The following is a 25,636-nucleotide window of genomic DNA, read 5'->3' as shown; positions in this document are numbered from 1 at the left end:
TGAGTGTCACCCTGGGTTCTGTTGGAAGCTGTGTCGAGATTGAGTCTAAAGCATTTGGATTAGAATCCCACTCCCAGATATGACTCCAAAACTCAAATGGTGACTGCAATGCAGTACTGAGGGTGTGCTGCACTATCAGAGAGGTAACTCTCCTGTCTGAGAGATCAAACTGAGATTACGTGCCTACTTTGCATAGATCCCACCGGAGATACTCAAATTTGCAACTGGAAGTTCACCTTGTGTCTTCTCCAACATTCCTCCCTAATACATTTCATTCCTGGTGTTTTGGGATCTTACTGTGCATGATAGGACTGTAATAGTTTCTCATACTGCAGCAGGCTCTGCATTTCAGTGTAATTCACTGTTCAAGATGTTTTGGGCGTGGGATAAGGCATTATATAAATGTGAGCCTTTCCTCCTGGTTCAATTAACTGGATTTAAACCAGTTGTCATATTTTTGCAAAGAAACGTTTAATTTAATACTCCCTCACTTGTCACAACAGTTGTGCAGCTGAATGTATTACAAAACTGATTTTTTAAAAAAAAAGATTTAGTGTTGCTCATCAAAGATGCTGATAACGAGCACAGGATTTTTCAAGTGGCAGCTCCTAATACTAACAACTGGCCACAGGATTCAATATCCCAGCAAGTTGACAAGGTGCAAATGGGCAGTTATATAGTCCCATTCCCAATCATGGTTTATAAGGCTTTAACTTACTGTAACAGCATCTCGTGGAGATTTGGCCAACACTGTAATTGTGCCAAATGCACCATCTTCCATCTGCTAAAGCTGTCAAAACACATCATAGTTGAAGCTGTAATTACTTTAACAGCATTCAGAGTAGCACTAGCTTTGCATATTCAAGAATATTGGTGAGATTAGACTGTATGAATATCATGGTGCCCTTGTTGAATTCCCCCACTAACAACACTCTGGGGTTTACCATTGACCAGAAACTCAAATGGACGTTAAACACAATCGCTAGAAGATCAGGTCAGAGCTAGGAATACTGCAAGAGGTAACTCACCGCCTGATTCCCCAAAGCCTGTCCACCATCTACAAGGCATAAAACAGGTCTGTGATGAATTCCTCCCCAATTGTCTGGATGGGTGCACCTCCAGCAATACTCAAGAACCTTGACATCATCCAGGACAAAGCAGCCTACTGGATTGGCACCACATCCACAAAAATCTATTCTGTCCACCACCGACGCTCAGTCGCAGCAGTGTATACTATCTGCAAGATGCATGGTAGATATTCACCGAAGATCCTTAGACAGCACCTTTCAAACTCATGAGCACTTCCATGTAGAAGGACACCACCACCTGCCAGTTCCCCTCCAAGCGATTCACCACCCTGACTTGGAAATATATCTCCACTCGTTCAGTGTCACTGGGCCAAAATCCTGGAATTCCCTCCCTCAGGGCATTTGGACCTACCTACAGCACATGGAGTGCAGCAGTTCAAGAGGCAGCTCATCACCAACTTCTCAAGGGCAGCTAGGGACAGGCGATAAATACTAGCCCAGCCAGTAACATCCACATACCAAAAGAGAATTTAAAAAAAACACTTTGGTTATGGTCCGGACGCATGAATTCAAATCCCATCACCTCAACCGGAGAATTTAAATTCAATTTATTAAATAATTCAGGAATGAAACGCCAATATCAGTAACTGTGGCCGTGAACCTACAGGATTGTTTTAAAAACCCATCTGGTTTACTACTGACTGATCAGGAAGGAAATCTTGCCACCCTTTTCTGATCTGGCCTATATGTAACTCAAGACCCAGAGCATTCTGAACTGGTTCAGTAAGTCACTCAGTTATGACCACCACCTTCTCAAAGACAATGAGGCTAAGCAATAAGCACTAGCCTTGTCACATCCAATGAATGACTAATGAAAGACTAGGATATGTAGAATGGTATGTAGCTTGTAATTTAACTAAACCACAGACTGAAAGCCTGGCACAATTTGTACACATGGAAAAAGGTGTGAGTGTTGACTGTTGTCCCCTACAATTAAATATAGACATGAGGTCATGCCATATGCTGCATGGGACACAACATGATGCCTAATCTCGTCCTGTAGCAGTTTGGGAACAAGTGCAGAAAGAAGGCATTGATCTCCATTGTCAACAGCTTTGAGTTAGTTTTGTCCATTTACACTTCTCATGTTTCTCAACACTTTTAAATGCAAGTTGTTTTGAGGAAAGACAGAAAAATGTGGAAAAGCTTTGGTGCCTGTCAAAGAAGTGTCCAAAAGATGAGGGATTTAAGAGAGTTAAGGAAATACACAAGGTGAATCCAGAATATTACTTTCAATTAATTTCCAGGAGCAAGAGAAGGGAACTATTGGGCTTTACAATGGAATGAAGATGTTATGAGTGACCCATCACTGGTAACTATCACAGCCTGAGTGCTACTTTAGTGGAGGTATTGACCAATGGCCTTCTTCAGTCAGGGCATTGAGTATAGAATTGAGAAGTTATGTTGCAGTTATATAGGATGTTGGTGAGGCCACATTTGGAGTATTATGTTCAGTTTTGGTCACCTTCCCATAGGAAGGATGTTATTAAACTGGAAAGAGTGCAGAAGAAGTTTACAAGGATGTTGCCAGGACTCAATGGTCTGAGTTATAAGGAGAGGTTGGATGAGCTAGGACTTATTTCTTCTGAGCATAGGAAACTGGGGGAAGACCTTGTAGAAGTGTTTAAGATCATGAGAGGTATGGATAGGGTGAACGCACTCAGTCTTTTTCCCAGGGTTGGGAAATCGAGGAATAGAGGACATCAGTTTTAAGATTAGAGGGGAAAGATTAAAAGGGAACCTGAGGGGCAACTTTTTTCACACAGAGGGTGGTATGCAAATGGAATGAGCTGCCAGCAGAAGTGGTTGAGACATGTACATTATCAACATTTAAAAGGCATTTGGACAAATACTTGGACAGGAAAGGATTAGACGGATATGGGCCAAGTGTAGGGAAATAGGGTTAGCATTGATGGACATTTGGTCGGAATGGACCAGTGTGGGCCAAAGGGCTTGTCTCTGTGCTGTAGGACTCTATGACTCTGAATCGCACAAAGTTCATTTCCAGAGCTTGATGGGTAAAGGTGTGTTCTCTGCCCTTTGGATTAAGGATTTGTAGTATAGAAACTGGCCATTCAGTCCACCTGACCTAAACCAGTGTCCATTCTCCAAAGGAACCTGCTCTCAACCTATTTCATTTCACCCTATTGATATAACTTGATATTTCTTTATTTTTCATGTACTTAGCTGGCTTCTCCTCAAATGTGTCTACACTGTTCACCTTTTAATGGCTCTCTGAAATAGCTTTGGATTAGTACATCCCTGCATTAATCTGCACACTGCATTCAAATCATCAGGCGTGCAGTCTCTAGGAGACAGAGCTTCATACTAAGTGAAAGCAAAACCACACCGCTGTCCCCTTTATCTTTTCCCTCTCCCTTTTGTCTAGTCACCCTGTTCTAGATCTAGGGGGCATAGCCTCAAACTAAGGAGGAGCAGGTTTAGGACTGAGATGAGGAGGAACTTCTTCTTCGAAAGGGTTGTGAATCTGTGGAATTCCCTGCCCAGTGAAGCACTTGAGTGCTGCCAGGTTGAATGTTTTTATGGCAAAGATAGATTTTTGAACAGTAAGGGAACTAAGGGAATGGAGATCGGGTGGATAAGTCCACGAAAAGATCAGCCGTGATCTTGTTGAATGATGGAGCAGGCTTGACATGCCAGATAAAGGGCTTTTGCCCGAAACATCGATTTTCCCGCTCTTCGGATGCTGCCTGACCTGCTGTGCTTTTCCAGCACCGCTCTAATCTTGATTCTAATCTCCAGCAACTGCAGTACCTACCTCTGCCTTGACAGGCCAGATGGCCTACTCCTGCTCCGATTCCTTATGTCCCTGTCTCCCCCGACTCTGACAAGAGCTGCTTATTCTCCTTTATTCCCTACTACAGCACATGGACTGCAGTGGTTCAAGAAGGCAGCTCCACCATCACCTTCTCAAGGGCAAGTAGTGAGGGTCAATAAGGGTTCTAACAATGCCTATGTCACATGAGCGAATTTTAAAAAATATAAATGTGGCCTATGTTGCGCAGACTCTAGCTGCATCTGATGGCTAAGACTAATGCTTGCAAACTGTGACCCATAAACAGTCTGGTTTAGTTCTGAAAGTTGACGTTTCCCTATTTGTTTCAGGGTCCACTTGCCTTCAGCAAACATGGTTACTGAAGCACAACTCTTCAGAGCTTTCACTCATCCTCTGAAAGAATTAAATAGAGCGAGGTCTCTGAGGGATGGAATTGATTCCTCTTCATCGGCCTCTCCATTGGCCGCTCTCAACCCTTTTTATTCACTCCTGGGATGAGGGTGTCACTGGCTAAACCATGTATTGCCTGTCCCTAATTGCCCAGAGGGCAGCTATGAGTCACCCAGTTTGCTGTGGGTCTGCAATGGCCCATGTTGGCTAAACTGGATAAAGACAGCAGCTTCCTTCCCTAAAGGATGTTAGTGAATAAGATGGATTTTACTGACAATTGCCAGTGGTTTAATGATCATTATCAGACTCTTAATTCCAGATTTGTTTTGTATTGAATTCAGATTCCACCATCTGCCACAGCAGGATTCGAACCTGTGTCCCCAGAGTTCAGATGGACAGCTTGAGGCATGGGAAGGAGATTATCTGGTGGGCTGGCTCCTTGTAAAGTCTATCCAATTAGACCCACGTTCCTGCCTTTCCCAAAACAGGATCGCTATATCCCTCTGCCAGATACTTATCCAGTTCCCTTTAGATCCATCTTAAATGCAGTGTATTTCAGCTCAGAATTCACTGTGTATAAAAAAAGCTCCTCATTCTCTCCTTCTCTCCCTGTTCTTTTAGCAATCACTGTACATCTGTCTTGTTGTAGTTACTGAAATTCCTGCCAGTGGGGCTAGTTCTCCCAGTGTATTCCACCAAAAATGCCTCAAAATGCATTTGTATATCTGTTTATTTACCACAGTGGTTTGACACTGTTGGGGCATCTTCAGATCAAGGCCAGCTCACTCTCAGCTGCCACTTTAAACATTAAATCTAATGCATCTGTCTAACTCTGTCACCAGTTTCTCACATTTATTTCTAAATGGGTTTAATTAATATTTAATGACTTCTGTAAAGCTGCGGGCGCATAACCTGGTTATTACTCATTGCCTGTCAGCATAATGGTCCATATTGCTTTTGTATGTGCCGATCGTAGATTGACACTTTTAGCTTTCACAGGTAATGGGCAAGTTTAAAGGGTTTACAATAATAATCCAAGATTGCTAAGTGTCATAGAATCTTGAGACCTTTACGTGACCTTGTGTCTCAAGCTTCTTCTTTCAACTTTCTGAATGCACTACGTTCAGACTCAGAACTTCTTTAATTCACTCATGGGATGTGGGCACCTGTAGCTGAAGCCAGCATTTATTGCCCATCCCTGATTGCAGCCACATTGCTGAAAGTTTGAATTCACATGTAGCCCCAGACCAGGTAAGGGCAGCAGCTTTCTTCCTTAAGAAGCATTAGTGAACCAAATGAGTTTTTCTGACAATCAACAGTGGTTTCATGGTTATCATTAGACCCTTAATTACAGATTCTTCACTGAATTCAAATTTCACCATCTGCCACGGTGAGGTTCGAACCCAGGTCCCCAGAACATTAGCTGAGTTTCTGAGTTAATAGTTTAGTGATAATACCACCTAGTGGACATTCAGCCCATCATGTCTGGTGTTCTGATGCCTTGACTATCAGCTTTTTTACAACTATCTTCCTCCATGTATTTCCCTACATTCTTTAAAAGCCATGACCATGTAGTCCTGGATTTGAGACACACATATGTTAGTCTGTCCTGTAGCTCCTCTTTGTATGTAAGTCAATTTCCATTCTGCTCTGGAAAGACATTGCTGTCCCTTCACTGGTGCTGGGTCAAAATTCCAGAATTCCCTCTTGAACAGCTCTGTGCATATCCACACATTATCTATGATGCCCCTATTCTTCAAGATGGCAGCTCACCACCATCTTCTGGAGAATGGGTAACAGATGCTGGCCAGTCAGCGATGCCCACAGCCCATGAACAAATGTATTGAAAATGCAAGGAGGTCATTCTACCCACTGTGTCCACCCCCCTCCTCCATAACTCACTTTATCCCCACTGACATTTTTTCCTAATTTGTGTGGGAGCGCAAATATGATTAAATCTTCTTCTCCCATCCTTTCAGTCGAGACAACAATCCACAATGTACCGGTGTGCAGCATTAAAAGAATTTTCCTTTAGCTGTCTTATATTTTGATCACACCCACTCCCTCCCATCAGTGTGTTATTTGTGTGAGTTTGCTGTCAGCACAGCTGACCTACTTTTCTTTTTGCGACTCACACCTACCATTAACACCTACTTTTTCATCTGTATCAATTTAGGACTGAGATGAGGAGAGATTTTTTTCGCGCAGAGAGTGGTGAGCCTGTGGAATTCACTGCCATAGAAAGCATTTGAGGCCAAAACATTGAATGTTTTCAAGGAGTAGTTCGATGTCGTTCTTGGGGCTAAAGGGATCAAAGGGTGTGAGGAACTATGTTGATGATCAGTCATGATCTTTTGAATGGTGAAGCAGGCTGGAAGGGCCGAATGGCCTACTCCTGCTCCTGTTTTCTGTGCTTTTAAGTGGACATAAAAAATCTCATGATTTTATTTCAGAGCCTTCTTGGAGAACTATCTCTGATGCCCTTATTCTTCAATCAAAATTCCCTGCTCTTGCCCTTATTTTCCATGTTACAAAAGGATGTTTATCAAAAACTATGCTTCTGTTTTGTTTTTTCTTTCCTTGCATCAGGTCACTGATAGATTCTATTCTGATTCCAAACCCTCAATACCTTTTACTTTACCATATTTTCTGATGAGCTGAACCCACACAGTGAAGGACATATCAATATAGCAGTCACTGTATTTCACTGTACCTCATCATTGAGAAGTCTTGGTAATGAGCTCGTCCACTAAATTGACAAGTACCTTGTTTGGATCAAGCCCAAATAGTTTGTCTTTATTTGATGCCCTGATCATTGACTTTGAGGGAGAGCAATAGGCAGTGTGCCAAAAGAGAAACGAGTTTAATTCTGGTGTTGCGTTCTATGACATGGCACTGATTTGTTGCAATTTTGAGCAAATGCTTCAATGTTAAGGAATGGAATATCACAGCTGGATACTTAATCCCACAGGGTTCGCAGGTACTCCTGGTTATCTGTCCCCAGAGGTTTTGAGAAAAGATCCATATGGAAAACCAGTTGACATCTGGGCATGCGGTGAGTGAAACTGTCTGCAATGTAACCCAGAGGGTTTGGAGGTAATGGATCTTCAAAGATAGCTTGACTGTCCCCGGTAACTTCCACAGGCACTCGTGCGGCTTTGAATGATGGGTTAGAACATAGAACATAGAAGAATACAGCGCAGTACAGGCCCTTCGGCCCTCGATGTTGCACCGATCCAAGCCCACCTAACCTACACTAGCCCACTATCCTCCATATGCCTATCCAATGCCCGCTTAAATGCCCATAACGAGGGAGAGTCCACCACTGCTACTGGCAGGGCATTCCATGAACTCACGACTCGTTGAGTAAAGAACCTACCCCTAACATCTGTCCTATACCTACCCCCCCTTAATTTAAAGCTATGCCCCCTTGTAATAGCTGACTCCATACGTGGAAAAAGGTTCTCACGGTCAACCCTATCTAAACCCCTAATCATCTTGTACACCTCTATCAAGTCACCCCTAAACCTTCTTTTCTCCAATGAAAACAACCCCAAGTGCCTCAGCCTTTCCTCATACGATCTTCCTACCATACCAGGCAACATCCTGGTAAACCTCCTCTGCACCCGTTCCAGTGCCTCCACATCCTTCCTATAGTATGGCGACCAAAACTGCATACAATACTCCAGATGTGGCCGCACCAGAGTCTTATACAACTGCAACATGACCTCAGGACTCCGGAACTCAATTCCTCTACCAATAAAAGCCAGTACGCCATATGCCTTCTTCACCGCACTATTTATCTGGGTGGTTGAGGGTGGCTGGACAGCTGATTTGCAACGTGGCATGTTGCCAACACCATGGGTTCAATTCCCACACCACCTGGGTTTACCATGAAGGATTCTCCTTCACCTGAGGCACAGTGACCCTCTGGTTAAACCACCACCAGTAATCTCTCTCTCATAAACAGAGCTGCCCTTTGGTCTCTGGGTTTTTGGCAACTACACTAAGGGTGGGTTGATTCACAAGCTGGTTAAAACAAATTGGAAACGTTTTTGGAAGCCCTGAATTAACTCCCGTGTTGTTCAGAGTAGGGCAAGAGTTTTAATTTATATCCACACATAAAAACTTTCAATAAGTATGGAAGTTAGCTCGCTGAGCTTGAAGGTTTTTTTAAGACATTTCGTCACCATACTAGGTAACATCATCAGTGAGAGCCTCCAGTGAAGTGCTGGTGGTATGTCCCACCTCTCTATTTATAGATCTTCGTTTCTTAAGGTGGATGATGTCATTTCTGGGTTTTTTTCATGGGAAGGTAGATAGGATCTTAATTGATGGAATTGTGGTTAGAATGCAATGCCTCTAAGAATTCTCGTGCATGCCTTTGTTTTGCCTCTTCTAGGATGTTTGTGTTGTCCCAGTCAAAGTGGTGTCCTTTTTTATCTGTATGTATAGAAACTAGTGGGTCCTGTCTTTTGGTGGCCAGCTGGTATTCATGTATCCTGGTGGCAAGTGTCCTGCTTGTTTGTCCGATGTGGTGTATTTTACAGTTCTTGCATGGTATCTTGTAAATGTATGGTATCTTTTAAACATCCTAGGACAGGTAGAACAAAGGCATGCACAAGAGTTCTTAGAGGCATGGCATTCTAACCAGAACTGCATCAATAAACACATCGATTTAAACCCTATTTACCTAGTATGGTGACAAAACATCTGAAAACAAACCTTCAAGCTCAGCAAGCTAACTTACATACTTATCATCAACCTGAGCCACAAATCTTCTCAAAAATCGCTAATAAAAAGTTTCAAATTCGATAAATGAGTAGGCTATTTGCCCCGTCCAACCTGCTCTGCCATTCTTAACTGTTCTGATCCTCAGATCCACGTTCCTGCCTACCCCTAGCGTCACTCGTTCTGTTTTTATCTATCTCTGCCCTTAAAGTTATTCATCTCCACCATCTCTCTGGGCACGAGTGTTCCACTCAACTGAGAAAAACAGTCCCCTCACCCACTTACGCCCACATGAACTCTTGGCATGTCCACTGTATGGAACCATGGACACTTTACGTGTGCAGCCCCAATCTGTGATTCTTGATAGTGGGAAACACAGAGGTGAAGCATATAAAATAAGGCAGCAAGATGTAACTTGATGAGTTCTGTCTGACAGATTAATGCTCACACATTGCTATTCATTTGTAATTTATTTCAGGCGTCATTCTCTACATATTATTAGTTGGCTATCCTCCCTTTTGGGATGAGGACCAGCATAAGCTCTATCAACAAATTAAAGCCGGCGCTTATGATGTGAGTAGAAGCAAACTTCAGGTTGATTGTCTTATCTTCCGAGACTGGCGTTTCTTAATCTGATAGAACTGTAAATTATTTTTTGGGTCTTAAAATCCTGTATTACTGATCTGGGAGCAGGAGAGAGGCTGATCATGTCTCCGCAGTTGTTGTCATAAATAAAATCTCCGGGTTATTAATAAAACATATTTTAAATGTGCAGCCTGTAAATGATATAAGAGGTGACTATGCAGCTTACTATAACTCATAGGGGTCACATTGTTATAAAGTTGTTCAATCAGCCTCACCAGTTGGAAGCAATTGTCCTTTCTCCCTCTGGGTTCAACATAAAATTTTATGAATGGAAATTTTGCTCGTGTTTTCAAACAATTTGGCACACCATTCTTAAAGCTCATGAAAATGAATAAGCTGAGACATCAGAGAATCATAAAGCACAGAAGGTCAACATTCAGCCCATCAAAACCAATGCTGCCCCTCTGAACAAGTTATTCAATTACATTCACCCTCCTGCACTTTTTCTGGTTGTTCCTGCGTTTTTGGCTTCTTTTTTCAGGTTGCCTTCCAATTCACCTTGGAACCTGCCTAGAATAGAACTAGCCTCCATCTGTGCACTGCTCCAGATCTTAGCAATTGGCTGTATTTAAGAAATTTTCTTCATCCAACCCTTGGTTCTTCTGCCAATATCTTGTGTAGATCTTCAAATTGCCAGTGAAAACAGTTTCTCCAAATGTACTCTTTTCAAAACACTCATAATTTTATATTTTTCTATTAAATTTCTCTATAATTGTATTGTTTTCAGAATAATTCCAGCTTCTGCAGTCTTTCCACCTAACTGAAGTCCTACCCATCATTCATACAAGTCCTACCCTGTATCCTACTCATCATTCATACAAGTCCTACCCTGTATCCTACCCATCATTCATACAAGTCCTACCCTGTATCCTACCCATCATTCATACAAGTCCTACCCTGTATCCTACCCATCATTCATACAAGTCCTACCCTGTATCCTACCCATCATTCATACAAGTCCTACCCTGTATCCTACCCATCATTCATACAAGTCCTACCCTGTATCCTACCCATCATTCATACAAGTCCTACCCTGTATCCTACCCATCATTCATACAGATCCTACCCTGTATCCTACCCATCATTCATACAGGTCCTACCCTGTATCCTACCCATCATTCATACAGGTCCTACCCTGTATCCTACCCATCATTCATACAAGTCCTACCCTGTATCCTAACCCATCATTCATACAAGTCCTACCCTGTATCCTACCCATCATTCATACAAGTCCTACCCTGTATCCTACCCATCATTCATACAAGTCCTGCCCTGTATCCTAACCCATCATTCATACAAGTCCTACCCTGTATCCTACCCATCATTCCTACGTGTGAATTTAATGCCATATGTCAGTTGAGGTTTAAAGTTAGCCCTTGCACCTCAAGGTCCCATGTGCTGTACTATCATTGTCACAATAGGCCACTGAGTGCCTGCCAGGTTCGCTGTGGTGTGGTGAGACACAGAATAAAGATCACTCTCTGCCTTACTCTTACAGTATTCCTCAGAATGGCACCGCCTGTATTAAAGTGACATTTGTCCACTTAGCCGATGAGGTTATTCTAAGCAAAGCTCGTCAAACCAGAATAACTGTGGGCCATAATCCCAACAAAATATGCCTAAAGTGGGGTGACTTCTATGTTGGTGGGTCCAGCACAGGCAGCATAGAGGCAGTGGAGGTCTCCCTTGAGACTAGGTATCACATGAATTGGGTCGAAAAACTGAAAAAATGTCATTATTCATCAGCCATTATTTATCTGACTTTGCAAGTGCCATGTATAATCATTAATGCCCCATTTTCAGCTGTTCTGAGGCAAGAAAAAGTATATTCCTTTCCAGTGCAATAAAAAGGCACATTTAAAACTGAGAGTCTGAGAAAAACAGAAGTTTCAAAGGAAGAGTCACCGGACCCAAAACATTAACTCTGATTTCTCTCCATCGATGCTGCCAGACCTGTTGAATCTTTCTGTCAATTTCTGCTTTTGTTCCTGATTTGCAGTGTCTGCAGTTCTCTCAGATTTTGTCAGATATTCTGAACTTTTTAACTTCCTTATTTTTCGAATTTATTCACAGGACCTTTAATTCTGGGGCATTTATTTCTTTACTAATTTTTTTTTGTTTCTTAAGAATTTGATCTTAAGCATCTGTACCTTTGTATCTATGGTGGCGCTGTATTGCAGTGACCGTGAACTTTATATTGTACAATTTGTCTGTACATGTGACAATAAAGCTAGTTCAATTCAAAATGTGGGCCTTTGTTTCTCACAATACTCTCCTAACCACAAGACAGAGGAGTTGACTCTATTTGTTTTCAGTGCATGTTTCAATTTTTGTTTGTTATAATCTGTTTTCCTAATGTCAAGTCACTTAAAACAAAACTGAGCAGTTGGCAAGGGTTTAGATTATTCACTCCTGCCACAGGAAACTGGAAAAATGTCATTATTCATCAGCCATATGATTTATCTGACTTTGCAAGTGCCACGTATAATCATTAATGCCGCATTTTCAGTTGTTCTGAGGCAAGAAAAAGTATATTCCTTTCCAGTCAAAAGTGTAATGCTGGAAAAGCACAACAGGTCAGGTAGCATCTGAGGAGCAGGAGAATCAATGTTTTGGGAATAGCCCTTCATCAGGAATGAGGCTTGTGGGTCAGGGCTGAAAGATAAATGGAGGGTGTTGGAGTTGGGGGGGAAAGGTAGCTGGGAAAGCGATAGGTAGATGAAGGTGAGGGAGAAGGTGATAGGTAAGAGGGAGGGCAGTGATGGATTTGTCCGGAGTGTGGTGGCGAGTTGGAGACTTGCGACTGGGATAATGTGGAGGGAGGGGAAATGAGGAAGCTGTGTGATTGCAGGGTGCCAAGGCAGAATTTGAGGCATTCCTCCTTCAGGCATTGGGTAGTAACGGTTTGGCAGTGGAGGAGGTCCAGGACCTGCATGTCCTTGATGGAGTGGAAGGAGGAGTTGAAATGTTCAGCCATGGGGCGGTGGGGTTGGTGGGTATGGGTGTCCCAGAGGTGTTCTCTGAAACAATCCGCAAGAAGGTGTCCTGTCTCCCCGATGTAAAGAAGACTACACTGGGTGCAATGGATGCAGTAGATGACATTGGAAGAGGTACAGGTAAATTTCTGACAGATATGGAAGGATCCCTTGGGGCCTTCGGCAAAGGTGAGGGGTGTAGTGTGAGTGCAGGTTTTGCACGTCCTGTGGTGGTAGGGATAGGTGCCAGGAGTGGTGTGTGCACGCCGACACCACTCCCATGACCTCTGTCCAAGGGATCCTTCCACATCCATCAGAAGGTTACCTGTACCTCTACCAATGTCATCTACTGCATCCATGTGGACTGAACGAAGGAATCGCAGACGGAATGGGGTGGGGAGGGAAATATATCTCTGGTAGTGGGGTCCTTTTGGAGGTGGCGGAGGCTGATGTGTTGTATGCGGAGGTTGGTGAGGTGGAAGGTGAGGACCAGGGAGTCTGTCTTTGTTGCATTGGGAGGGGTAGGGTTCAAGGGTGGTGGTGTGTGAAGTGGAGGAGATGTGCTGGAGGGCATCGACAAACAGGCAGGCATAGCTGGGTCCCATGCGGGTGCCCATGGCTACCCCTTTGGTTTGGCGGAAATGGGAGGATTGGAAGGAGAAGTTGTTGCCTGCCTGTTTGTCAGATATGTGGAACAGTCCATCTTCCACAGTTACACCGGCACCACCCCCCACCTGTTCCTCCTATACATTGATGACTGTATCAGCGCCACCTCATGTTCCCACGAGGAGGTTGAACAGTTCATCAACTTTACCAACACCTTCCACCCCCCGACCTCAAATTCACTTGGACCATCTCGGACACCTCCCTCCCCTTCCTGGACCTCTCCATCACCGTCTCTGGTGACCGACTAACCACAGACATATACTACAAGCCCACCGACTCCCACAGCTACCTAGACTACACCTCCTCCCACCCTACCTCCTATAAAAATGCCATTCCTTATTCCCAATTCCTCCGTCTCTGCCACAACTGTTCCCAGGATGACCAATTCTACCTCAGAAAGTCCCAGATGGCCCCCTTCTTCCACGATTGCAAATTCCCTTCCCAAGTGGTTGACGATGTCCTCTAGCGCATCTCCTTCATTTCACTCACCACTGCCCTTGAACCCTACCCTTCCCAACACAACAAGAACAGAACCCCCTGGTCCTCACCTTCCACCCCACCAACCTCCGCATACAATGCATCATCCTCCGCCATTTCCGCCACCTCCAAACGGACCCCACACCTGAAGTATATTTCCCTCCCTACCCCTATCAGCGTTCCAAAAACACCATTCTCTCCACGACTCCCTCAACAGGTCCACGCCCCACTCCTGGCACCTTTCCCTGCCACCGCAGCAAGTGCAAAACGCGTGCCCACACCACTCCTCTCACCTCAGTCCAAGGCCCCAAGGGATCCTTCCACATCCGTCAGAAATTTACTTGTACCTCTACCAATGTCATCTACTGCGTCCATTGCACCCAGTGTGATTTTCTCTACATAAGGCAGACGAATGCCTTCTTGCGGATCATTTCAGAGAACATCTCTGGGACACCCGCACCCACCAACCCTACCGCCCCGTGGCTACTCTTCAACTCCCCCTCCCACCCCATCAAGGACATGCAGGTCTTGGGCCTCCTCCATTGTCAAACTGTTACCACCTGACGCCTGGAGGAGGAACACCTCATGTTCTGCCTTGGGACCCTGCAACCACACGGGATAAATGTGGACTTCAATAGCTTCCTCATTTCCCCTCACCCCAACATTATCCCAAGCCTCCCACTCTGCACTGCCCTCTGGACCTGTCCATCACTCCTCCCTCTGACCTATCATCTTCTCCCTCACCTTCATCCACCTATCGCTTTCCCAGCTACCTTCCCCCAAACCCACCCCCTTCCCATTTATCTGTCAGCCCTTCGGCTCTCAAGCCTATTTCCTGATGAAGGTCTTATGCCTGAAACATCGATTCTCCTGCTCCTCGGATGCTGCCTGACCTGCTGTGCTTTTCCAGCACTACACTCTCGACTCTGGGCTCCAACATCTGCAGTCCTCACTTTCTCCCATAATCCTTTCTAATGCAGTAAAAACATACATTTAAAATTGCATTTATCTGATACATACTGAACAAATTAGATTTTTGAAAATTGATTTACGCAGTGTGTATTATTAAGATGAATTAATGACATATTATAATTGCAAAAAATGAAAGATTACTTCAAAATTTGCTACAAATTACATGGATTGCCTTATAAATCATTCTGAATCCCAAATGGTTAGACCATCATTCAGTAAATTTTAATACTTTTTCTTTGTAAGAGGACTGGATCATCAGAATGAACAGGCATCACTCAACCCCATCAATCATTCTATCTCTAGAATTTTCTAAGCCTACTTGAGAGACCCTCTACAGTAACCTCCCCCACCAGTCATCTGCCCTTAGCAAAATCCCTCTGAATTACTTGAATTTTTAATTGTATTTAAATATTTTTGCTATTGTTAACCATTATTCAGTGGTGGCATTGTCACTGTCTTAAAAAATATTGCTGGATCATCCTTAAGGCTTTCACAAGGATAATGAGCCAAATTGCAGTTGCTCCCTCACATTTCAAAGTCATTGTACCCAGAATCATCTTTGGTGCTTACTTCAGTAATATTATTCAGTAATTACTTGAGAGTAATATTGTTTCCTATAATGTGATGCGCACATAGTTCTTTGATTTGATTTATTTTTGTCACATGTACCTCAGTACAGTGAAAAGTTTTGTTTTGCATGCAGTACAGGCAGCTCATACCATACAAAATGCATCAGGGTAATAGAACAGAGCGAGAAATACAATGTTACTGCTGCAGAGAAGGAGTCCAAAGAGTGAGATTAGCATTAAATTTGAAATTCCACATGAAATGTGGGAAAGACCCAATATCTCCACAAAGCAACCTGGAACCCTAGAATCCCTACAGTGCGGAAATAGCCCATTTGGCTCATCGAGTCTGCACCAAAACTCAGAAGAGTTTTCCAGCCTGACGCAGACCACCCCACCTCCGCATTATCCCTGCAACCCAGCATTTCCCATGGCTAATCCTCCTAAACTGCTCATCTGTGGACTCCATGGGGTGCTTTAGCATGACCAATCCAACTGACTGCCACATCTTTGGACTCTCTTGTTGATTTACCCTCTCTCACTCTTTTATCTAATTAATACCTTGCGTGCTAATTATTTATCTAATTAATACCAGTGGAGTGCTGCTGTATCCAGAACTTTGTCTTACTGGTCTTGTATATGTTTCACTTATTCATTTTTAGTTAGTGGAACGGTTTTAAGTGTAAAGAATGTATGTAATAAAAGTGAGAAACCAAGGGTTATTTTTAAAATTAAAAGCAACCTCTAGCTATTGCTCTGTAATCTAGAAGCGCATTGCAGTGCTACAGCACTGCAGTCCCACAGGATTTTCAGCCCTTTGTCAGGGAATGGTGAACTTGTGAATGAGGTGTCACTGTAGCACTCTTGTGTTTTCACCTCTCACAGGGTCAGCTCGACACTGACATGCAGACAGATAATGTCCTTCAGTGAGCATTCCCACACCTCGGCCCATTGCTCTCAAATCATTCCCAATTTGGTCAGGATGTTACGATGTTGGCAGAAATTCTTGCTGCAATCTAAGGGGCGAATGCAAAGGCTTTTTGTTGGCAGTGAAACTGATGCTCAGAGGGAAAGGTCAAGCTGGGCAGAGGCTTAAAAAGTGAAGAAAAGGAACAGAAATTATTTTCTCCCGCTGTGCAATCGGGCAAAGAATTTAAAACATATACACAAATCTAGAAATGACTGCAGATGAGATGATCGAATAATAGTTAGCACATTTGTGTGACCTTCTGTCTGTTGTTGTAAGGCAGGTACTAACCTATTTTCACAGAAGTGGGTTAAAGTACCAATCCAACAAAGTTGTATCAATTTTCCTGATGTCTTTGGCAGCAGTCCTTTCTAGTTTTTTCTCTAAGCAGCAATATTTGGCAAGCCGACAACAGCGCTTAGGAGAAAAATGTGAAGAAATAGCCACGCTGGAGAAAGACATAATTAATTCAAATTTCTGTCTGGTATTTTGATAAGAGCAAAATGTTTCTCTTACCTGTACCTTTCTCTGTGTCACAAAGAATTACCTGTCCGTTTCACTCCTCTGAGACATTAAGCCATTCTACTTGAATGGAGCTGCAGTTTCACAAATCAGTGAGCATGCTAACTATTGCCCCGTGTTGGGATCGCAGAATTGTTACGGAGCAGAGAGAGGCCATTTGGCTCATTGTATTTGTACTAGCTCTCTGAGCATTCTTGTTTATGCTAATCTCCCTGTAAGTTGTTTCTATTTAAATACAGTACAACCTCAATTATCTGAACATCAATTATCCGAACTTAGGATTTATCCGAACAAGATTTCGCAAAAACGGCATTAGGCAACACAGCATACAGTGATCAGTTAACGGCATTATGGCATGAATTACCAGATAACCGAGAAGTGTTCGGATAACTGGCACTCATAAATTGCTACTTGTTCACAATCAGATCGATTATCCAAAATAAACTCCCCGCCCCTCTTGTTCAGATAATCAAAGTTCTGCTGTAATCATTTAATGCCTGTCTTGAGTGCCCCAGTTGAGCTTTCCTCCACTGCACTTCAGGACAGTATGTTCCAGAGACCTATCTCCACCACACTCCCATATTCCTGTGCAGATCTCTCAAAGGGCAGCCTGCTCTGTGCAGTCAAAGGAGTTTGACTGTGAACCACCCCAATAGCCTGTGTTAGTGGAACCACAATGATCCCTCAGTCAATGTAAGACATCAGTTTGAACTATACCTCCCCCACTTTCTCAACTCTTCATTGTCCTGTCTCCTTTCACACTTCCTTCGCTCAATACAAACAAGTAGACAAAAGGCAAAGACCTCACCGACATGTTCACCAGAATCCCCGTAGAGGCTGAATTCTAAATGTATCCGTTTGAACTAGATTCAAATTTAGGTTGATATTTTCTAAGCAACGTGTTCAGAGATGTTATGACACACATCTGGAGCAGATGGGATTGAGCCCAAGTCCTTTAAAAATATATGGCTGAGAGAGAAGTAGGATATTCCAGTTCATTGCTGTGCTCAACTCTCCACCTCACTCATCTGGCATTGATTCAATGGACCAAATGACCTTCGGTGCAGTAATAACTTCTGGGTTATCTTTGATCATTCACTTTCAACTTATGCACATGATGCTTGTTATCCATGATTTTTTTTTTAACCCAGAATGTCACTGAGCAGGAAAAGATTCACACTCAATTATATTCCATCTCTTTATAGTTTCCCTCTCCAGAGTGGGACACTGTCACCCCGGAAGCCAAAAATCTGATCAATCAGATGCTGACTATCAATCCAGCCAAAAGGATAACTGCAACAGAGGCCCTGAAACATCCATGGGTTTGCGTAAGTACAAGATACTACCTTTACATTTTAAAATAGTGAATTTTGTTCTGCACCCACTTTAATTTGCGTTGTTACTGACCCTGTATTATGATCGATGTCGTAGAGTCATAGACATGTACAGCATGGAATCAGACTCTTTGGTCCAACTTATCCATACAGATCCAATATCCTAAATGTATCGTCTTATTTGCCAACATTTGTCCCATATCCTTCCAAACCCTTCCTATTTATGTGCCCATCCAGATCCCTTTTAAATGCTGTAATTGTACCAACCATCACCACCTCCTCTGGGAGCTCATTCCATACATGCCACCCACTGCATGAAAGGGTTACCTCTTCTGTCCCTTTTAAATCTTTCCCCTCTCACCTTAAACCTATGGCCTCTAGTTTTGGACTCCCCTACCCTGAGGAAAAGACCTTGACAATTCACCCGATCAATGCCTCTCATGATTTTATAAACCTCTTTAAGGTCACCCCTCAGCCTCCGACACTCCAGGGGAAAACAGCCCCAGCCTGTTCAGCCTCTTCCTATAGCTCAAGCCCTCCAGCCCTGGCAACATTCTTGTAAATTTTTTCTGCATCCCTTCAAGGTTAACACCTTTCCTTTGGCTGACCTCCAGTCAAGCCAATGAAGACATCTTCCAAATAAATCACCTTCCAGTTAACAAAAAAATAGAACTTTTATCACTGATTCCATACTTTCTGCTGGTCCAAAGACCTGGACCCCCCTCCCTAAAACACTGAGGTGGAGCTACACTCCATAGTCAGCTCACCACTATCTTCTCAAAAGCAACCAGGATGGGCAACAAATGCTGTTTTTAGCCAAAGATACCACCATGCCATAAAAGTGCATGAAAATCTTAAAGATGCAGTCTGAAGTAGAGTCATGTGGACTCGAAGCATCATCTCTGCTTCTCTCTCCATTGATGCTGCCAGACACAGATTTTCTTCAGCAGTCCCTGTGTTTGTTTCAAATATTCAGGGCTGTGCACACCTTCAGTTGCATTGATGATTACAAATGGTTGTCAAGATATTCTGAATTGTTCTGTGAACTGTTTCAGAGAACATCTAAGACGCACACAATAAGCAACCCCACTACACCGTGGCCAAACACTTCAACTCCCCCTCCCACTTCACCATGGACGTGCAAGTCCTGGGCCGCCTCCACCACCAATGCCTGGAGTCACTCAGTGCCTGGAGGAAGAACGCCACATCTTCCGCCTTGGGAGCCTCCAACTACACGGGATCAATGTCGGTTTCACCAGTTTCCTCATCTCCCCTCCCCCACCTTATCCCGGATGCAATCCTCCAACAGGGCACCGGCCTCTTGAATTGTCCTACTGTTCATCTTCCTTCCACCTATCCACTCCGCCCTCCCCTCTGACCTATCATCATCACCCCCCACCTTCATCTACCTATCACATTTCCAGCTACCTTCCCCCAGCCCACCCCCTCCCATTTATCTCTCAGCACTCTTGCCCCTGCTCCCCCCCCCCACCCAACCCCATGTTCCTTATATTCGAACCGTTGACTCTCCTGCTCCTTGGAATGTCAAATAAAAACCAACATAGAAAGAAAATACTGCTAGAAATTTGAAGAAAGTGCTGGAAAAATCTCAGCAGGTCTGGCAGCATCTGTGGATCATGAAACAGTTTATGTTTCAAGTCCAATATGACTCAACTTTTTCTGTTTTAATCGATGATCATTTTGATGTATACTGAATCAAATATCACTTGATATTTTTTCAGCAACGTTCTACTGTAGCATCAATGATGCATCGTCAAGAAACTGTCGAATGTTTGAGGAAGTTCAATGCCAGAAGAAAGCTGAAGGTAAGCTCAAGGTTATACTATATCCATGAGACCATAGAAAACACCGGAAGATGAAGGAGCAGATCATTATAAAGTATTTAAATGTGTCATCAAATGACGGAACATAGCTCAGTTAACCTGAAACCCAGGCATGTTATTTTGTGATAGATGTATTGCTAACCAGAGTATCGGTTTTCAGAGTTTTCTTTTGTGACATTTACAACACACATACATGATGTCTTCATATTCTTCCCAGCATGCTCTGAGAGATTTCAAGACCTATCACGTAGTGGTGGAAGAACAATATTTTAATCTGTCTATAAAATTGTATCAAATTCGATAATTGCAAATCACTTAAGAGTACCTTTTGAGCAAGTTATCCAACTCCTCCAACAGTTAAAATACTCATGTGCCCACTGTAACAGTTGCCTTATTGAGGAACATTATGATCGTGCATGACTCCAGGCAAAGGCTGCGGGGTAAATAGTCATTTTGTCATACACAATCTGTCCATGAATAATTAAACTTGCCCACTGTGTTCCATTTAGGTCTTCCCCCATTGTCTGATCATTTCACTTTTAGATTTTGAGATGACTTGTCTACTATGCAGTTTAATTCCTTTATTTTAAACTTGTAGTGTAAATGGCATTATGCATTTTGTCCACTTGAAGCTACCATACTCACATATACCAGCAGGGCAAGTCTGGTGAGAGGAAGAGAGAAAGAATTGACCAACCTAATCGTACAGCCTAATTCTAAATGTCTCTTGCTACATACACAGCTGTTTCTGTCTCAAGAACTTCTAGCACATGTCCCATAGTAAAAAGATTTCATGCACTTGAACTAATTTGAAAGCAGAGTTTCAGTCATGTCAAAGGATAAATTAAGCAACACTTCTGATCAGTGGCACAAATTTTGGATGTTTAAGATTCAAGCGGTATGGCTAATCTACAATGATAAGAGGAAAGTAATCCATTAGTATCTTTTTGTTTTAAATAGGCAGTGATTTTAGGGATCGCTTTTGAAATGGTAAAAGTAATATCACATCTTCAGCTAGTACAGCTGCTTATATACATATATCTAGCAAGTAGCTGAGATATTTGGAACCTCAGGGCTCCAAGGCCAATTCTGACCCCCATCAGTAATGAGACTAAAATTGAGTTTCGTTGATGGGGAGAGGGTGGAATGAGAATTCCTGATCACAATAGTTATTCGATGATCCTTGATGAGCATATTCCTCTGAGAATGTTGAAGGGAGGACCTTGTTCCTGTTCTTCAAACAACTCCTGGATGTAGGCCGTCTAAGCTCAAAATCAATGGCTTTGGAGAAATAGGGAAGTGATTAAAAGCTGTAAGGATAACTTTACCCCCAAATCATCTGTAGTAAAAAAAAATTCCAGCTGGCAAATGGAGCAGGTTCCCAGGAGACTGTAGAAGCAGATCATTTTGATTGCCTTGGTTATTCAAAAATTCCATTGCAAACAACAGAAGGTAATCTAGATGGACCTTCACTACTTTTAATCCAACAATTCCTACCATCCCAATACAGCCTGGTAATGGGTCTGACATTATTAGGTACAAGAAATAGGTCCGCTTCATTACATATTTACTCAGAATTCATTCTAATGAATGATAACTGATAAAATATCATCTACAAAATTGAAGATACAAGAGTCAGAATAGGATATTGCAATGAATTTTTTTTGAAAAAAAGTAAAGTGAAACTCTTTAATTAGTTCCAGCTCAGGCTTTTGATTTGTATCAAAGAATTTACTTTGTATGGTGACTTTCAAAAACTCAGGAATATTCCAACCTAATTTACAGCTAATTGATATACTTTTTAAAGTATTGACTCGTAATACAGGAAATATGACCACCAATTTATACCAATTCTTTTTTTAATCGGTTAAAGGATAAAATGTTGGCCAGGATAACAGGGGGATCTTCCCAGCTACACTTCAAAATAGTGTTGTAGTATTTTTTTATGTCCCCTGATTAGGGGAGGCGATGGCCTAGTAGTATTATCACCGGACTGTTAATCCAGCAACCCAGGTAACATTCTGAGACCCGGGTTCAAATCCCACCATGGTAAAAGGTGGAATTTGAATTCAATAAATATCTGGAGTTAAGAATGACTACTATACATCCATTGCCAATTGTTGAAAAAAAACCCATCTGATTCATTAACCGCCTTTAGGGAAGGAAACTGCCATCCTTACCTGGTCCGGCCTACATGTGACTCTAGATCCACAACAAAGTGGTTAACTCTCAACAGCCCTCTGGGCAATTAGGGATGGGTAATAAATGTTGCCTAGCCAGTGACGCCCTCATTCTGTTAAAGAATTTTTTAAAAATATCCTAACAGACAGTTCCTCAACTGTGCATTGCTGTCTCAGTATCGTACTTTGGGTGGTCAACCTTGATTATTTGAATAAAGTTCTGGAGGGGGATTTAAATTGGAGTTGCTCAATGGTTTAATTGTTCTATTTTGAACAATGTGAATCTGTTTATTGTTGATGCTCACAGTGCTTGCTTAATTAAGTCTGAGTGTGGGCTCAAAGAAAAGGAGACAAAGCTGTACAAAAAGCTGGAAGGCTGAGTGAAAAATTGGAGCAGACAGTTCAAAGTTGAAACTTTATTGCTGGAACAGCACAGCAGGTCAGGCAGCATCCAGGGAACAGGAGATTCGACGTTTCGGGCACAGGCCCTTCTTCAGGAATGATTCCTGAAGAAGGGCCTGTGCCCGAAACGTCGAATCTCCTGTTCCCTGGATGCTGCCTGACCTGCTGTGCTGTTCCAGCAATAAAGTTTCAACTTTGATCTCCAGCATCTGCAGACCTCACTTTCTCCTCGCAGACAGTTCAAAGCATTGTGAATAAAATCATACCATTTATGCGAGGTTTTAAGATATAAAATGTATAACCAAACTCACTGCTTTCAAACTCTGAAATATATGTTCTACTCACTAAGCCATTGCTGATAGGAATTTTAAAATTCCTCCAACAGCTTATTTGTTAAAATTATACTTTACCCCCAAAATATTACTTTGACTAGTTTTGGTTAACTCTTGTTAAGGGCTGATTTTGTTTTTGTTCTGTCACATCCTAACAAGATCCTTATTTGTGGAAAGTGGTTCAGGTGTACGAGTAAAAAGTAGCAGATTTGCTAATTGTTCTTTTCCAATTCAGGGTGCTATTCTGACCACTATGCTCGCTACAAGAAACTTTTCAGGTATGTCTCTAAGTCATTCCTTGTATCATATTCTATTATATACAGTGAACGAATTGTACCTAGAATCAGTGATATTAGTGGACAAATTCTTAGTGTGTTTATAAGATAGTCCTTTGTGTTATTTTAACACATGCATTAATCCATTAACATCTGCATTAAAAAGCAGACCAAACCATTTCATCAGTGCTAATTAAGTTTTTGTCCACTAACAGTTATGACAGGAGTTTCTAGGATTATACAAACTTAATTATTTTAAACAACTTATTACATACTGGGAATAAATATTTTCCTCATTAAATAAGGAAGTTGCCAACACTGTTACATTACCCTGTTTTCAAGCAATTCCATAGATGTTCAGATACGTTTTTACAGATAAGCTCGGGAGTAGAGATGTCCTCTTAGAAGCTCAATGGGCTAATTGTCTAGTCCACTAACAGTTTATTCATCAATTGGTAAGGCACACCAGTTAGGAATGATTATTATTTTCAAGCTTTTACTGATTTATGTATGTATTTAACTTATATATGGGATATAGGTGTTCTTGGCAAGGCTGACATTTATTGCCCATTCCTGGTTGCCCCTTGAGAAGATATTGATGAGCCACTGTCTTAAGACAATGTAACAAAAGTGCTTCCACAGTGCTGTTCAGTCGAGAATTCCAGGTGTGTAACCAAGCAGCGACCTAGAAATGCTCTTGGAAATCTGTTTAGGGAGGATACTGCTCCCACATACCTGATGCATTTGTTCTTCTTGATGGTGGAGGTCACAAGTTTGAGACGAAGTAACATTTCAACAAGACGGGAATTTGAATGTTTTGCATCTTGATATCTTTTCTTCTGTTGAACAGCCTGACAGGACTGGCAGAAAGACATGGCTCATCCCTAGATTCCCAAACTTGGAGGCAGTTCTCAAGAACTACCCAGGCATGACTTGCCCTTCCAATTTATCTTCCATTCAGGTCCTTCCCACTTGGAAACAGAATGGCCTCAAACCTGGCCTTGCCCTTACTCTGTCCTCACCACATGGATTGGTCAGAATCCATTATTTTGCTGAATCTGAGCACTTAATGGGTTTATTGCATTTCTCTGGTCGCATTTGCATTTGCGTGCAAGAACTGAGGGAGGCCCACTTGGCCATCTAACCTGGACCACGTTATCCTGGCTGTAACAGAACAGTTAAATACTCCTCCTGCTCCCCAGCCTGCCTACAATCCCCTATCTCAACTACCCATGGACCATCTCACCTCCTTGGAGAAGCAGAAAGCCCAGTATGATAACCCATGGCTGATCAGGGCGAAAATACATCTCAAAATTCAGTTTCTTATGGGGTTGTCCGAATGTCACAAGGAAAAGGAGCAGTAACTGTCTGGGTCTCAGAATGCATCCATGCAAACAACACTGACTGATCACAGTGAATGGGAAACTCCTTGTAGAAGTTTCTCGCAATGTAGCTTTTGGCAATCTTCTCGTGCTTTTCAAAGTCAATGGAAGCAGTTGATTGCCTCACCATTGAGTAATTATATTCATGAGTCCAATCAGGAAATGGTCTTCATGAGAGCACACTGACTGCCTTTTTAAACTGAAAGAGGATTCAGCATTAATATTGGTAGGTGCTTTGTATTTGAGGGCAACTGTGTTTGTGAAGTCACTGTTTGGTAAGTCAGGTCTATTCGGGAAAGAATGAGAGCAACAATGTATGCAATGCCTTTTGAGGGAGCAAAGTGTCCCAAGGCATTTCACAAAGCAGAGAAGATGAGCAAGGCGAAGAGAAGGAAATGGCAATTTTGAAGGAATGAGGAACTAAACAGATCTTAAAGCAATGGGAAATCTAAAACTGGCCAGGTTTTTATTCTTTCACAGTTCCCAACTCTATCCCTTGCTCAGATCAGATGCTTGTGAATCCCTCATCTCTGCCTTTGTTACCTCTGCACTATGACTAGTCTGATAAACATCCCAGCTGATGTCACACATCGACTGCCTGTGAATGTGAGTCCCAAACCTCCAATGCTGATGCCCTGACATGCACCGGGTCTCGTTCTGCCGTCGCACCTGACCTCATGGAGTCCCCAGAACTGACGATACATGCAATTTAACATTCTCAACTTAGTTTTCAAACCCCTACATGGTCTCTGATTTGTGTATTTCTGTAATCTTCACCAGACTCTGAATGCTCTTGAAATCTCTGTGTTCCTTCTATTCTGCCACATTCCCAACTTTTAATCGTACCAGCCCTTGCTCCCCTCTACCAGCCAGAAATGGCAGCTGCACCTTTGGTTTATTCGGCTCTAAGCTCTGGAATTCCCTCCTTATACTCCTCCATGTTCTCCTTGCTTTTTAAAAACTCCCTCTTTGACCAAGCACCCAGTGTAACATCACCTTACATGCTACGGTGTTAAACTCTAGCTTTATGATGTTTCTTCCGAGTGCTTTGGAGGGTTTCACTATGCTAAAGATACTATATAAATGTAAGT

The 25,636-nt window shown here is 42.6% G+C and overlaps 1 protein-coding gene across 3 annotated transcripts in view; it reads left to right on the top strand.

Annotated features, from left to right (window-relative positions):
- camk2g2 (calcium/calmodulin-dependent protein kinase (CaM kinase) II gamma 2) overlaps positions 1-25,636 on the top strand; it is a 353,326-nt gene that overhangs the window by 251,485 nt on the left and 76,205 nt on the right. For all 3 annotated transcript variants that reach the window (XM_087982388.1, XM_043679072.2, XM_043679073.2), the window contains exons 8-12: positions 7,247-7,330; positions 9,485-9,579; positions 18,002-18,124; positions 19,873-19,956; positions 23,124-23,166. In XM_087982388.1, coding sequence (XP_087838514.1) covers positions 7,247-7,330; positions 9,485-9,579; positions 18,002-18,124; positions 19,873-19,956; positions 23,124-23,166 — 429 coding nt within the window. The remainder of the gene's footprint in view (positions 1-7,246; positions 7,331-9,484; positions 9,580-18,001; positions 18,125-19,872; positions 19,957-23,123; positions 23,167-25,636) is intronic.

The sequence above is a fragment of the Chiloscyllium plagiosum genome, unplaced genomic scaffold (assembly GCF_037043375.1).
Source record: "Chiloscyllium plagiosum isolate Xiang-an unplaced genomic scaffold, Cpla_swu_hap1 HiC_scaffold_43, whole genome shotgun sequence".
NCBI lineage: Eukaryota > Metazoa > Chordata > Chondrichthyes > Orectolobiformes > Hemiscylliidae > Chiloscyllium > Chiloscyllium plagiosum.
The sequence above is the reverse complement of the archived record's forward strand: the minus strand, read 5'-3'. Positions and strand labels throughout refer to the sequence as shown.